Below are 13,208 nucleotides of genomic sequence, written 5' to 3'. Positions count from 1 at the left end.
GCTCGCCCGAGTAACTGCCTTATCCGAGCATGCTCGCTCATCTCTACTTACTAGTATTAATGGTAAATGTATAATGCTTAATTTCCTCTGTGGAGACACAGTAGGAAAATTGAACTCTTGCTGCCCCAGATTACGGTTATTGCTAGGGATCACAATATCCTGTCACCGACTTATAATTGGAAGACCCTTTTAAAAAAAAGGGTATTGTCCAAAACCTCTGCATGTATAGTTAATAGGTGGCCTTTTTCATCTTGTCATATATGAATGAATCAGCATACTAAATCTCAATATATTTTATATCTTTATTTTAGGCACTGGGTGAAGCAGTAGCATGAAAAGACATATTTTCCTTTTTGTAGGACTCTGTCTGGTAAGAAGTAACTGCTAAAACATTATCTATAATATACAATGACAATAGAATATTGTAAAGCATCATTATTTTATTTGACTGCTCTCAATAAGATGGAAATAGTTACTTATAACATTAGCTGATGATTTTAGTATAGATGCCGATTGTGTAAAATATAGATGCAAAGTAGATTAGTAATTGAAAATGTTCCCCTACAAGTTATGCTGTCTAGTGTGAAGCCATATAAAAAGTAATAGCATTAGTAATATCAAATTTATGATAGCAAATGCACATCAATCATATAGTAGGCCTAACAGAAACTCAGCTGAAGGAGGACCATGAATGTAGCTGGCCTTACTATGTTTAGAAGGACGAAAAAGACAAAAGAGGGGAGATTGTAAAATCTGGCTTAATGCCAATGGTTTATCCAGAGGTATGTCGATTGGAAAAATGACAGTTTAGACGGTTATCGATGTGCTTGAGGGAAGATATTAATAAGTACAGTTGTGCCCTCATGCAGTCTCTCCCATTTGTACAGTATGTGGAATATCTGGATCGGAGGCTTGAGCACAGTAGATGAGAGATGAGTTGGTTGATGAGTATCTCTTGAATGGAGCGCTGACCTCTATAAAGATAAAAGTTCAGTACAAAAGCTTGACACAGTGTTAAAAGTCGGAAAGTTATGCAATAGCAATAGGAATGCATAAGTCACGATGATGTACATAATGTACAACACAACTTCATCACATCTGCAAATCACAATAATAAAGATGCATTGTAGCCCGTAACTTAGGGAGGATTCAGACGAGCATTTTTATGTGCGTACAATTGTGGGGAACAATGATGCGTGCCTATTAGAACCATTGGTTTCCTGTGATGTGATCACATGTCTATGTTTTACAGGCGTGCAAACGCACGTACCTGAAAACATAGGACATAATTGCACTATAGGTCCGTGGTGTGTGTCAATATTCCCCAGCGGGGAGTCCCCTTGTCACTGAACACTGTGACAGCACTGTCACATTGTTCAGTGACAAGGGGACTATCCACGAGGCTGAAGAATCCCTGTGAGAGCTGCGGCAGAGGATCATGATGTTCTCCCATTGCTTTCAATGGGACCGGCGCTTCTGCAGTCCCATTAAAAGCAATGGGCTGCCGGCAAGCCCTGCAGGGATTTTCGGTTAAGGGCTTTAAATAAAAGCTCTTCCCTGAAAATCATCCATAGAATGTGTTAAAAAATAAATAAATAAATAAAAAATATATATATATATATATATATATATACTCACCTCTCCTCAGCTCCCAGGGCTCAGGCGCATCCAGTCTGTCTTCTCCCTGCACTGCTCTAAATCCCCTCCTGCTGAAAGGGCTGTATCTGATTGGCTGAGTGCTCAGCCAATCACAGGCAGCACTCAGCCATTCATTGAATGACAGCTGAGTGCTGTCTGTGATTGTTCACAGCACTCAGCCAATCACAGGTAGGGCTTGGCCATTCAGTGCAGGGGGAAGACAGGCTGGATGTGCCTGAGCCCAGGGAGCTGAGGAGAGGTGAGTATTTATTTTTTTATTTTTTACACTTTCTATGGATGATTTTTAAGCAAGGGTTTTAATTTAAAGCCCTTCCCCAAAAATCCCTGCAGGGCTTGCCGGCAGCCCATTGCCTTCAATGGGACTGCAGAAGCACTGGACCCATTGAAAGCAATGGGAGAAGATCGTGATCCTCTGCCACAGCTGTAACAGCTGTAGCAGGGGATTCTTTAGTACCCGCAAAGAGTACCCTTGTCACTGAACACTGTGACAAGGGGACTCCCCTTGGAGAATATTTACACGGCAGCGGCGGAGAGGTGAGTATATATGTATATATATTTATTTATTTTTTACACAAACCAGGGATGATTTTCAGGGAAGAGCTTATATTTCAAGCTCTTCCCTGAAAATCACTGCAGGGGTGCTGGCATCCTATTGCTTTCAATGGGGCCGCTGGCAGCAGCCACGACCCCATTGAAAGCAATGCTGCACGGACCCGTATTCACGTGTGTTTGTGCACGTACGTGGGTGCGCGACTTTGTGCACACATATGTACGCATACACATAGGCTCGTCTGAATGCACCCTTATAGATGAATAGAAAACATTTGTTCTATGTCTCTTTCAGTACATACTTGTATTCTCCATAAAACAATACAAATCTGTGTAGACAGGTCCGTGCCCATTGCCTTTAATGGGGCCGCCGCTGCTACTGGCAGCCCCATGGAAAGCAATGTGCTGCTGGCAACCCCTGCAGTGATTTTTGAGGAAGGGCTTTAAATATAAGCCCTTCCCTGAAAATCACCCCTGGTTTGTGTCAAAACCAAAACCAAGTAATCTTGTAGATATGATACCTTTTAATGGCTAACAAAAAATATATGATTTTACAGCAAGCTTTCAGATCTTCTATCGATCCTTCCTCAGCCTAAAAATGGAACTGGCTTGGATGGGGCACATATATAATGTACAAATGCAGAGAAGACACCCCTTTTGATTGAAATACAAATGTTCACACACAGAAATTTGAAACCGTTTTGCACTCAAAACTTAAAACAACAGACAAACTGAGCTGAGACATAAATATTCAATCAGTCCATTGAGCTCAGGAATGTGACAGTTTTATTATGTGTCTTATCTTTTCTTCAGCCTGCCAGGATGAGATCTCATCACAACTCAATTAGAGAGGGAAAGACTGAATTACCTGTGGCAAAACATTTTTGTGGTCAGGGACACAGCATAGAGCAGATGAGAGTGATTATACTGAAGGGCAATTTCAAGTCGCAGCATCACAGAAGAATTTGGCAGTACAAATTTATGGCCATGCTTGATACCTTCAGGAATGGAATGAACCTCAGCCCAGGATTCTTTGCATAAGTGGAAAATATAAAAGGTTCGAAGGAGGTGAAGAGGGATGTCATCTTCCAATTTTTTATTTTTTTTAAATTTCATAAGAATTCAGAACTTGACTTGTAATAATGTTGCCATCCAATAGGTGGTGCTGCATCTCCTTCCATGTGCAGGTTGCAGGAGAGATAAGACACAATAAAACTGTCACATTCCTGAGCTCAATGGACTGATTGAGCATTTATGTCTCAGCTCAGTTTGTCTGTTGTTTTAAGTTTTCATTGCAAAACAGTTTCAAAATTCTGTGTGTGAACATTTGTATTTCAATCAAGAGGGGTATCCTCTCTGCATTTGTACATTATATATGTGCCCCATCCAAACCAGTTCCATTTTTAGCCTGAGGAAGGATCTATAGAAGACCCAAAAGCTTGCTGTAACATCATGTATTTTTGTTAACCATTAAAAGGTATCATATCTTCAAGATTACTTGGTTTCTCTCACTGAGAACAATCACACTTTGCTCTACTGGGTAACACGGTACCAAAACTTTTTTTGTTTTACCTAATGAAGGTTTCTATTGTAGTGTGCTTATTATGCAACTTATAAGATTAATATTATAGGTATCAAAGGGAGAATGTGAAGTGGACTGTGAAAACTCTAAACAGTGAGTAATCTTCCTTACTTAGGCTAGGGACTGATTGCAAAGTATCTGGGGTTATATTTTACTATCATGAAGGCGAGCACAAGAAGAATATACAAATCCAATGCGGACAGATGTTCCTCATTGTTAGATTCAAAGTAAAGATCCTATATTTTCCTCTTGGTCGAATGGGAACTTAAAGCAACCGTTCTGTGCTCCGTGTTACAAAGACTCATTTACCTCAGTACATGTGTGAAAATTACCTGAAAATCATTCTTTTTTCTCACTGATGGTTTAGTAATCTGTATTGTATAATCATTCGGCCTTTGCTGCAATAGAAATCAGTTCTCCATGTTCTCCATCTTGGTGAGTCTGTGATAGACTTGTGTTATACACAGCAGCCAATCAGATAAGGCAGAGCTGCGTGGGAATAAGCAGAGCAGCAGCATAAACCAATGATGATACAGGAAATAGGTCTCCCTGAACCAATGGTGAGATGAGGGTGTGTCTCAGACTACTTCAGACTCCCTGTATACACTGTAGATGTTAACAGATCACAGCTCTGCCCTAATGGAGCTCAGCTAAAAGTAAGTCAAACTTCAAGATCTAAGGAAAATAAAGAGCAGATAAATATTACTTGTAGGTACTGACTTAAGACCCATTTAGACAGGACAAATGTTGGGCAAACAATGCTGATACTAGTCCCTGCAAGTACCCACTCATGTGCTGCTGCTAGTATCATTGCTTCACAGTGGGGTGGCTGCAGGAGATTTCTCTCCTTACTCTGCCCCACCCCCTCGCCATTCACTTAACATAGCAGCCATTCAGTACTAAACGGCTGCTATTTCCATTGAACAATTAGCGTTCAGCTCATCATTCAGGCTTTTACGCAGAATAAACGATGGATGATGAGCTGAACTATGAGCGTTCAGTGTAAATAGCAGCTGTTCAGTATATTAACTGAATAGAGAGGGGCAGGGGAAAGCGTGGAGAGAAATCTCCTGCAACAGCCCTGCTGTGAAACAATGATACACACTTCTGAGCAACAGCATGGGAGCAAGTACATGCAGGGACAAGTGTCAGGCAACATATGCCCGACATTCCTCCCGTCTAAATGAGCCTTTAGATATTTTGAGCTCCAGACTGGACAGCTACTTTTCGATTCTAGCTTTTTCTTTTGCTACCAATGAAACCTGAGCGAACTCTTTAAAGCCTCATGGACATAGAGTTTCTATAGCTTTGTTGTTACAAAACCCTACTGTTTGCCACTGTATGCCTCAATACCACATTTAAAAAACACACATTAATGTAAATATGACACCATATTGCGGAGGTATTTTCTGTATCTCCATAATATAGAATCAAATAGAACAATATTTGAAAATGTATATAACATACGGAGTTACAGTAGACTTTTTGGGAGCCATATTTTGGAGCCATACCACTTGTTGTATGATGGCACTGTGCCTAGGCCCATGGTGGTGAAAGGGGCATGCAGAGCCCGCTCTGCTGGCACACGTGTTATCAGCTGTTCACCACGGTGGTGAATATCAGCCAGTAGTCACACAGCGGTGCTAATCCTGATGCACACTCTGACGTCAGTGGGTGCACCTGGGATCCTCCTTCCCTGATCTCTCCTCCTTAGTTCCGCAGGAAAGGAGAAGGGAGGAAACGTTCCGCGCTCACACACTGACGTCAGTGTGCACCATGGATCAGTGCCAAGAAGAGGAGGAGCTGCCCTGACTACAAAGAGAAGGTAAGTACCGGTATATGGATTGGGGGGGGGGGGCTATTATCACTGGGGCTACTGTGGGGTTAATATTACTGAGGGGGTTGATATTATTACTGGGGGAATATTACTGGGGCTACTGTGGGGTTAATATTATTACTGAGGCGGTTCATATTACTGGGGCTACTGTGGGGCTAATATTATTTCTAAGGGGTTTAATATTACTGGGGCTACTGTGAGTTAATATTACTATGTTAATATTACTGAGTGGATTCATTATATTATTGCTGTGGGCTACTGTGGGGTTAATATTACTACTGGGGCTACTATTGGGGTTATCATTACTGTGTTGTTAATATTACTGAGAGGGTTAATATTATTAATGGGGCTACTGCGGGGTTAAGATTTTTACTGGGGCCACATTGGAGTTAATATTACTACTGGGGCCACTGTGGGGTTATTATTACTGGGGCCACTGTGGGGGTCACATCTACTACCTAGGTCACTGTGGGGGTCACTATCACTACTGGGGCTACTGTGAGCATGACTATTACTACTGGAGCCACTGTGGGGGTCAATATTACTACTAAGGTCACTGTGGGAAACACTATTACTACTGAGGCCACTGTCGGGGTCACTATTTCTACTGGGGCCACTACTGTCTATTTTGAAGCAGCTCTGTCCTTTTTATAATGACAAAGGTAAAGGCCATATGTCGTGAAAAGCCCCCCCCCCCACACACACACACACACACACACCTGACGTGTTGTCACTTTGCTATAAATAAGTGGGTATTGGGTTGCAGTTTAGCCAGTCGGTCACTAAAAGGTTCGCCATCACTGGCCTAGGCTTAGTCATAAAGCAGTATTCTGGTTGTGAAGCAAATTTTTTTTAAATTCCATATATGGAAGGTGTTTGTGCCATATTTATGCACAGGTGTTTATGGGTATTACCTTCTTATCCTGTCCTCAATTTTTGATTTTTCCTGCATCACTACTTTCCAAGATGGCCATCACATCCTTGCTAGTATGCAGTTTGAAACTACATTTCACACCCTTCCCTGATCCGTACTTTCTTTCTATTCACTTGCCCACTTAAGTACTGCCCTGTTATTGGTCAGCAATCTGGTCCCAAGAGCTGAAGTGAAAAAAAGCCGCCAATGGTCATTCCTACTGAGTAAGCCCAACTTGCACCCAGGCCCAGAAACCTCAGGGCGCCCATATGGCCTCTCTTGTCCACATAGGAGCCCAGTACTATAAATAAAGCCTTATATTTGGGGGGGGGGGTTTGCATTGGAGCTTCAAGTTACGCCTCTGCGTTAAGAGAAGTTTGGGGCCCCCAAGATAAACTTTTGCACCTGGGCCCGTGAGCCTTTAGCCTTTGACCCTGCCTATAGGTCATATTCAGAGGCAACCTGTGAATAAACACTTCTGAATTGCCAGGAGTAGGTAATGGTTTATGGAACTACAGACACAAAATCCAAAGCAGAACCACATTGCTAACTTTATCATTCATTTGACAGTAACTTTGCATAACCGGATAAGCTCTTTAACTGAATAGTTTTTCTTCTCGTTCCACAAACAGCTGCCCAAAGACAGAATGGATAAGCCAGTGGTATATTTGGTAAGAATCACAATTTGCTAAATCTGTAGGGTACATTCAAAACTTCTTCTGTCATCGTTCCTGTTGCATGTCAGTTCATGTATGAAGAAATCAGCTTTACTTTCGCCCCATTGTTTTTGAATCACCCTGTATTTGTCTCCTGCAATTTATACTGTTTGCTTAGAAGATGAAATATCTGATATAACAATTTGGGGGAAAACCTTTTTTTACTGAATTTAATATAGTTTTATAGAAGACATAAAACATCCTCTCAATAATGGGTTAGTTTAGTGCTAACCTATATACTGTACGCCGCAATATTATTATGTTTTGCTTCTATCCGAAGGGTTCTTTCTCTCAACCTAAATAAAAAGTTTGTATTTTTATGTTTTTTCTTCTCTGTACACTGCTAAAAGCTACTTTTGGAGCAGAGCAATAAACTCCAGAATTCAATTTTCAGATAACAATCATTTTAAGAAGAGCAATATAATACCCTACAAATTGAAAAAAAATAAAAAAAGTTATTAGCTGAGAGTTCTTTGTCATTTCTCTATTCTGTCTTAGGCTTGTGGTTACTGCAGGAGTATTGCTGCTAACGTTTGCCATCACCTGTGCCTGTCTACGTTGCTGGTACCTGAGACAACAGCACTGCCCAGAGAGGGCAGGGGAGCAGCCCTGTGAAGTCACAGTCATAGCCATCGATCATGACAGCACCATCCAAAGTACTTTGACCTGTGAGTCACTTAAGCGGCCATAGACACATAGTTTATCTCTAATCACTTGTGTTAATATGCACATACTGATTGCTTCAATGGTGACATGTGATTCATTTGTGTTAATTGCAGTGTGTCTATGAATTCATATGGATGAGTCATGTGGGTGTAGAACTAAAGAGCACCAGAATTCACCCATTATTTTATAATGGATCGTGAATACTCATTCTTTTTCAAATGTACCATACCTAATACTTTCGGGCTTAGAAGCAAGAGACCTGTGTGCTGGAGGTGTAGGGGGTTCGTCCGGAGGAAGTTGGACTAGTGCTGAATGTGCCTACCCTTGGTTGGATTATCGTTTGAGAGTGTCGTTAGAAAAATTCCACACACTGGGATTCTTTGGCGTTAAAACTGTGCAACATCAAATAACTGGAAATAGGCAACATTTTTGGTGGCAACTTTTACATTAACGTGAACACAGTCCATCGTTACACAAACTTACTTTATCAGTCCCAATTTTTTTTTACAGAGATGGCTGGCAATAGCAGATGGGGTTCGTCTTTGCCTTTTCTCTCTGCTGTTCCTTTCTCGGCATTGACCACATTCACCCTCCGCTGTTGCTCCGCACATTCCATCTCTCTCGTGAGTTCTCACTATCCTATATAGATATTTCTACGTCATCCTGTTCCTATGCTGAGTTTTACATCTTGGGCTGTCCCTTTTGGGTGGCGACATCCATAACTTATGCACCATGACCGTCACAAAAAATAGAGCTGTTATGGGGAATAAGTCCATAATTTGGCATTAAGTAAAATGTGGCAAATTTTCATTTTATTTAGACTCATCTGGCATTAAAGCCTCTTATGACACCACTCATCTTTATAGGCACTGCATTATGCTTGGTGCAACTGATATTAAGGAATGGATAGACAGATACAAACTAGTGAGCTACTCTTTTCACTTTATTGCCAGGCTTCTTTGAAGCTTCTTTGAGATAGGGAGGACCTCTACTTCCATTCCGAAGTGGAAACATTTTTTTAGGGGTTCAAATATTGTCATGAGGTTAGGAATCACTAAAGTAGGAGATTTGCAGCGCAGCAGCGCAATAGCATGTAATGTGCAAATCTTTTGCAATAAGAGTAACTTATTGTAAAAGCTGTACAAATTCTCTTCTCACCTGGAATGTCTTCATCTGAAGCAGAGCTGCACTATACACAAGTATAAAGGACATTGAGGTATATTTATCTGTAGCAATAAATTTAAGAAAAAAATGTACCAAATATTTAGACAAGGTGCACAAGGCATGATAAATTTGAAGCAACTCATTAAACATATTAGTTACATTCTGCTTTCTTTCGACAATTAATGGCTGGATTACATTTACACCAATACAAATTTTAAGCATTTATGACTCTTCCTAACCATGCTCCTGCAACACCCCAGAGGGGTGACCTTGGGCATCTGGCTAACGTGAAGAGATGGGAGGGATAAGTGTTGGCTTGTCACGGCGGCACTCACCAGGCTCTGGTCCCTGAGGGATGACATGTAGCCAAGGCCAGGACAGGATTGCAGACCAGCTTTGACACCTCTAGGATAGGGAATGACAATAAACAGGTTGATTGGGGTAGTAGTACTTATCACTCGTGACACTACTGTTCCTAAACACCGGTATGCTGCTCAGCGGAGAAAAGAACACAGAGACTTGTGTATAGTAACTCAGGTCCCTAGGAACGGTTAGGGCCCGGTATAACTTTTACTGAATAATAAACTTTTACAACAGGTAATGCAGGTACAGTTCTCTTTAAGTAGCAGCAAGTTAGAGCTCAGAGGTCAGGGAGGATACACAGGATGAAAACCGGTCCTATAGTCCACGTTATCTGTACGGTACTGCTCCTGGACTGGGAGCACTCCGGTGGAGGAAGGGGGTAGGGGTCACTCCACAGACACTCTGGCAGACAATTATTGACAGAAAAGGCTGAAGCAATAAACACCCCACATGGCAAATGCGTGGGTGTGACTCAATAAAGTACCTCTGTGCGATGATCCTGACGTTGGACGGCCACACAGGAAAAGCCTGTAGTGTTAACTGGTACCTGCTCTAAACTATTGTAGGGCTCTCTCTCTCTTGATGGTGGGACTCACTCCATTCACATGCACACTCCAAATGATACGGGATATCGCTCCTCTTCCTCCATCTTCACCTACATGGAAGATGAAGATGCTTCAATGTGGCTCTGTGTTTGCACTCTCTTGGGTCCCTGAACAAGATGGTACTCAAAGATTAAAGACAGAACTCCGACGACCTATTCCCGCTCTCAAACACTCCTATTTATACCTTCACTAAGACCACGTGAGATGACATGTGGGCAGTGATTTTATTAGAGTTAACCTCTCAAGCGCTGCAGCTGTGCAAGACACACACTGGATATGACAGGACAAGCTTTGCACAGCACATCTACACAGGACAAAACATGTATGACATTTATGGAGGGGAACAGGATGGAGTTCTGGACCACTACACTCCTCTATAGGGGTTCAAAGTGTCTAAAGCTGGCCACACACAGCTGTATATTGTTGGGTTGGTCAGCAATCTAGTGTGCGTAGGAGCCTTCTGACTCTCCCCTAACAACAGATGTTATCGGGCATGAAGATGAAAAGGTTTGATTTCAACATGCCTGATCCTTTTGTTCTCTGGGAGATAAGCCATCACTAATAATATCTGGCCATGATTCAGATAGGTAAAAAAAATCCTGTGCCCCCATCTCCTCCTCACTGTAGGCTCACTGTATCCCCCGTATTAAGGTGTAGATTTAATGGAGCAGCAGTCGAGCATGTATGGCACCATTCTATTCATTTCCAATGGAACTGCTGGAGATAGCCGATAGCTTGTACTTGGCTGCTTCCCTCACCCACATTGAAATTAATAAAGTAGCACCGCACATGTGCAAACGCGGCGACATTTAGTCTAATGTTGCTGTGAGTTTGGCACAGTGAAGTGACAAGAGAGACATGGGACCCGTATTCTTGGGATCGTTGGAGTCACAGTGGTCAGACCCCTAACCAATCAGATGTTTATCACCTGTCCTGTGGAGAGGTGATAAAAGTTTTTTGTTTTTTTATTAAAAAGCTTTTAATTGTTGTCCAAATAGGGCTATATGACCAGTATAAGTATAATTCACACTGCATTTTCAAGTAGATTTGTGACTTTTTAGAGAGTTTTATTCCTTATGTCACTTAAAAGGTTGTTGAGATCAAGTTTTTTCCAAAGTGCCCCCCAGTGTGTAAACATAATATACAGCTCATACTCACCTCACCTTGTTCTCTATTCATCCCTGTTCTGTGATTCCAGTGTACCTGCTGACATCATCTTTGCAAGCTGCAGTCAGCCTGAACTGTCTCTAAACAAGCTACTGCTGCAGCCAATGACAGGGCTCAGCAATCGTCACTGAGCTCTGTCATTGGCTACAGCAGCAGGTTAACAGGATATCACAGGCTGACTGCAGCCTGTAAACAAACAACACAGTGGAGACCCCCACCACTGGCAGGGGACAAGCGGGGAGCAGGGAGATGTGAGTATGAGCTTCTTTATTATGTTTACACACTGGGGGGCTCCTTTGGAAAAACTTTAATCTTGGACATCTGCTCTAAGCTTGCAGGTATAAAATACAGTGTGGTAAACTGCTATGTAATTATATAAAAATGTAAGGTAAGTAGAGCAGCATAAGTAACGGGTCAGTAATTCAGTTATTTTCTCATATGCTTATATCTTAAATAGAAATCTATACGCATTAATTTTGGCAGGAACCTATCTAAAACTAGAGTTAGGCGCTCAATAAAGTTTCCATTGATTGTAAGGTGATAAATGTAAAAGTGTTCTTTCTTTAACGCTTTATTCAATGTTCTATTCCTCTTTTAACAGCTCTACAGTCAGTACTTGGCCCGGCTGCCCGGAGGATATTTGCTGTTTCTCACTCCCATGGACCTCCACCTCAGATTCATTCTACTGGACCAGAGACCCCGCCATGTTATGAGGAAGCCCTGCGCATGAGTAGATTCACAGTTGCCCGGAGCACTCACAAACTTCCCCCTCTTGCACCTGTTCCAGAAGAAAGGAATGAAATTCCTATACCGTAACGGACAGACCACAAAGCATAACGAGAACTATTGTACAGCACATACCAAAAGTCACTCAACAGGAATACAGGGGTTATCTAGCCTTTAAAAATTGATGGCAAATCCTCAGGATACCATGTTTCCCCCAAAAGTAAGACCCACCCCTAAAATAAGCCCTACCCTGATTTTCGGGGGGAGGGGCTTGAAATATAAGCCCTTCTCCGAAAATAAGCTTTAGCTACACTTCATGAAAAAAAACAAAACTTACCTATCAGGCGCCCTTTGGGTCCCTCCCACTGCTCACTACACTTCCGAGCAGGCTTGCTTGAAGCTCTCAGTGGCAACAGAACATCACTTGCTGGTAACGTAGGTTTGTAAACCCCGCCTCCAGCAAATGATTGCTCTAATTGGTTCCCAAGCCTCACGACTCAGCCAATCACTGCGGGGCTCAATGAACCAATCGCAGTCATTCAATGATGAACCAATCACAAGTGGAGGCTTGTGTGGGTACTGAACCGTCTTCAATGTTTACATCTTAGCACAATCACATTTTCACTTAAATGCCGCATCATTTATAGCAACCATTCTGTACCATTGAAGTGAATGGGACAAGCCTGTAATACTCAGAACGGCCACTATAAATAATATGGTGTTCTGAGCTGTGACACGCTCATGCTCATATATAAACAAGGAAGAGACTGCAGTGCTCGCAAGAGTGCCGCAACCCCTTCAACCAGCTAATCAGTAGAGATACCAAGCAGTGGACCACCACCGATTACATATTTATGACCTATTCGGAGGATAAGCCATCAATTTTTAAAGGCTGGATAATCCCATTAAAATATGATTTTTCACCTTCGAATAACATTAGCTCTATAGTCTAGTTTGTCATATATCATGATTGTCTTTATTATCAACAGCTTAGTCAATAGCAGCTTCCTGACTGTTTCCAAGTGACAATGGTATTTTTTTCCATAATAAACATTACAAGTAAGATCATGAAGAAAAGTACATAGACCGGGTACACACAATTAGTTCCCTAACTATACTATATAGCGAACATAGATTATGTTGCCATACTGTAGACATAACTAATGCTGTCATACAGTACAGAAATAACACACCTACATACAGTTATGACAATGGCATCACAGCCAGTAGAGTGCTCCTTGTACACAGTAGTGCCCCCAAT

The 13,208-nt window shown here is 41.9% G+C and overlaps 1 protein-coding gene across 1 annotated transcript; it reads left to right on the top strand.

Annotated features, from left to right (window-relative positions):
* The first annotated feature begins 331 nt into the window (after positions 1-331).
* TMEM52B (transmembrane protein 52B) lies at positions 332-12,170 on the top strand. Its single transcript, XM_066598816.1, has 6 exons — positions 332-370; positions 838-852; positions 3,849-3,883; positions 7,173-7,211; positions 7,755-7,924; positions 11,823-12,170. Exons 1-6 carry the CDS (start codon positions 332-334, stop codon positions 12,035-12,037), a joined length of 513 nt encoding a protein of 170 aa, XP_066454913.1. The 3' UTR covers positions 12,038-12,170.
* The last annotated feature ends 1,038 nt before the right edge of the window (positions 12,171-13,208 follow it).

Source organism: Eleutherodactylus coqui, chromosome 4 (assembly GCF_035609145.1).
Source record: "Eleutherodactylus coqui strain aEleCoq1 chromosome 4, aEleCoq1.hap1, whole genome shotgun sequence".
Classification (NCBI taxonomy): domain Eukaryota; kingdom Metazoa; phylum Chordata; class Amphibia; order Anura; family Eleutherodactylidae; genus Eleutherodactylus; species Eleutherodactylus coqui.
Note: the sequence above shows the minus strand (reverse complement) of the source record. Positions and strands in the feature narration are given on the sequence as shown.

What these genes read in the sequence shown, in the direction of transcription:
- TMEM52B (XM_066598816.1), top strand. Translation starts at nt 332, where the DNA reads ATGAAAAGACATATTTTCCTTTTTGTAGGACTCTGTCTG. An exon ending in GACTGTGAAAACTCTAAACA is followed by an intron (nt 3,884 to 7,172) that starts GTGAGTAATCTT and finishes TTCCACAAACAG; the next exon opens with CTGCCCAAAGACAGAATGGA. An exon ending in CATCCAAAGTACTTTGACCT is followed by an intron (nt 7,925 to 11,822) that starts GTGAGTCACTTA and finishes CTCTTTTAACAG; the next exon opens with CTCTACAGTCAGTACTTGGC.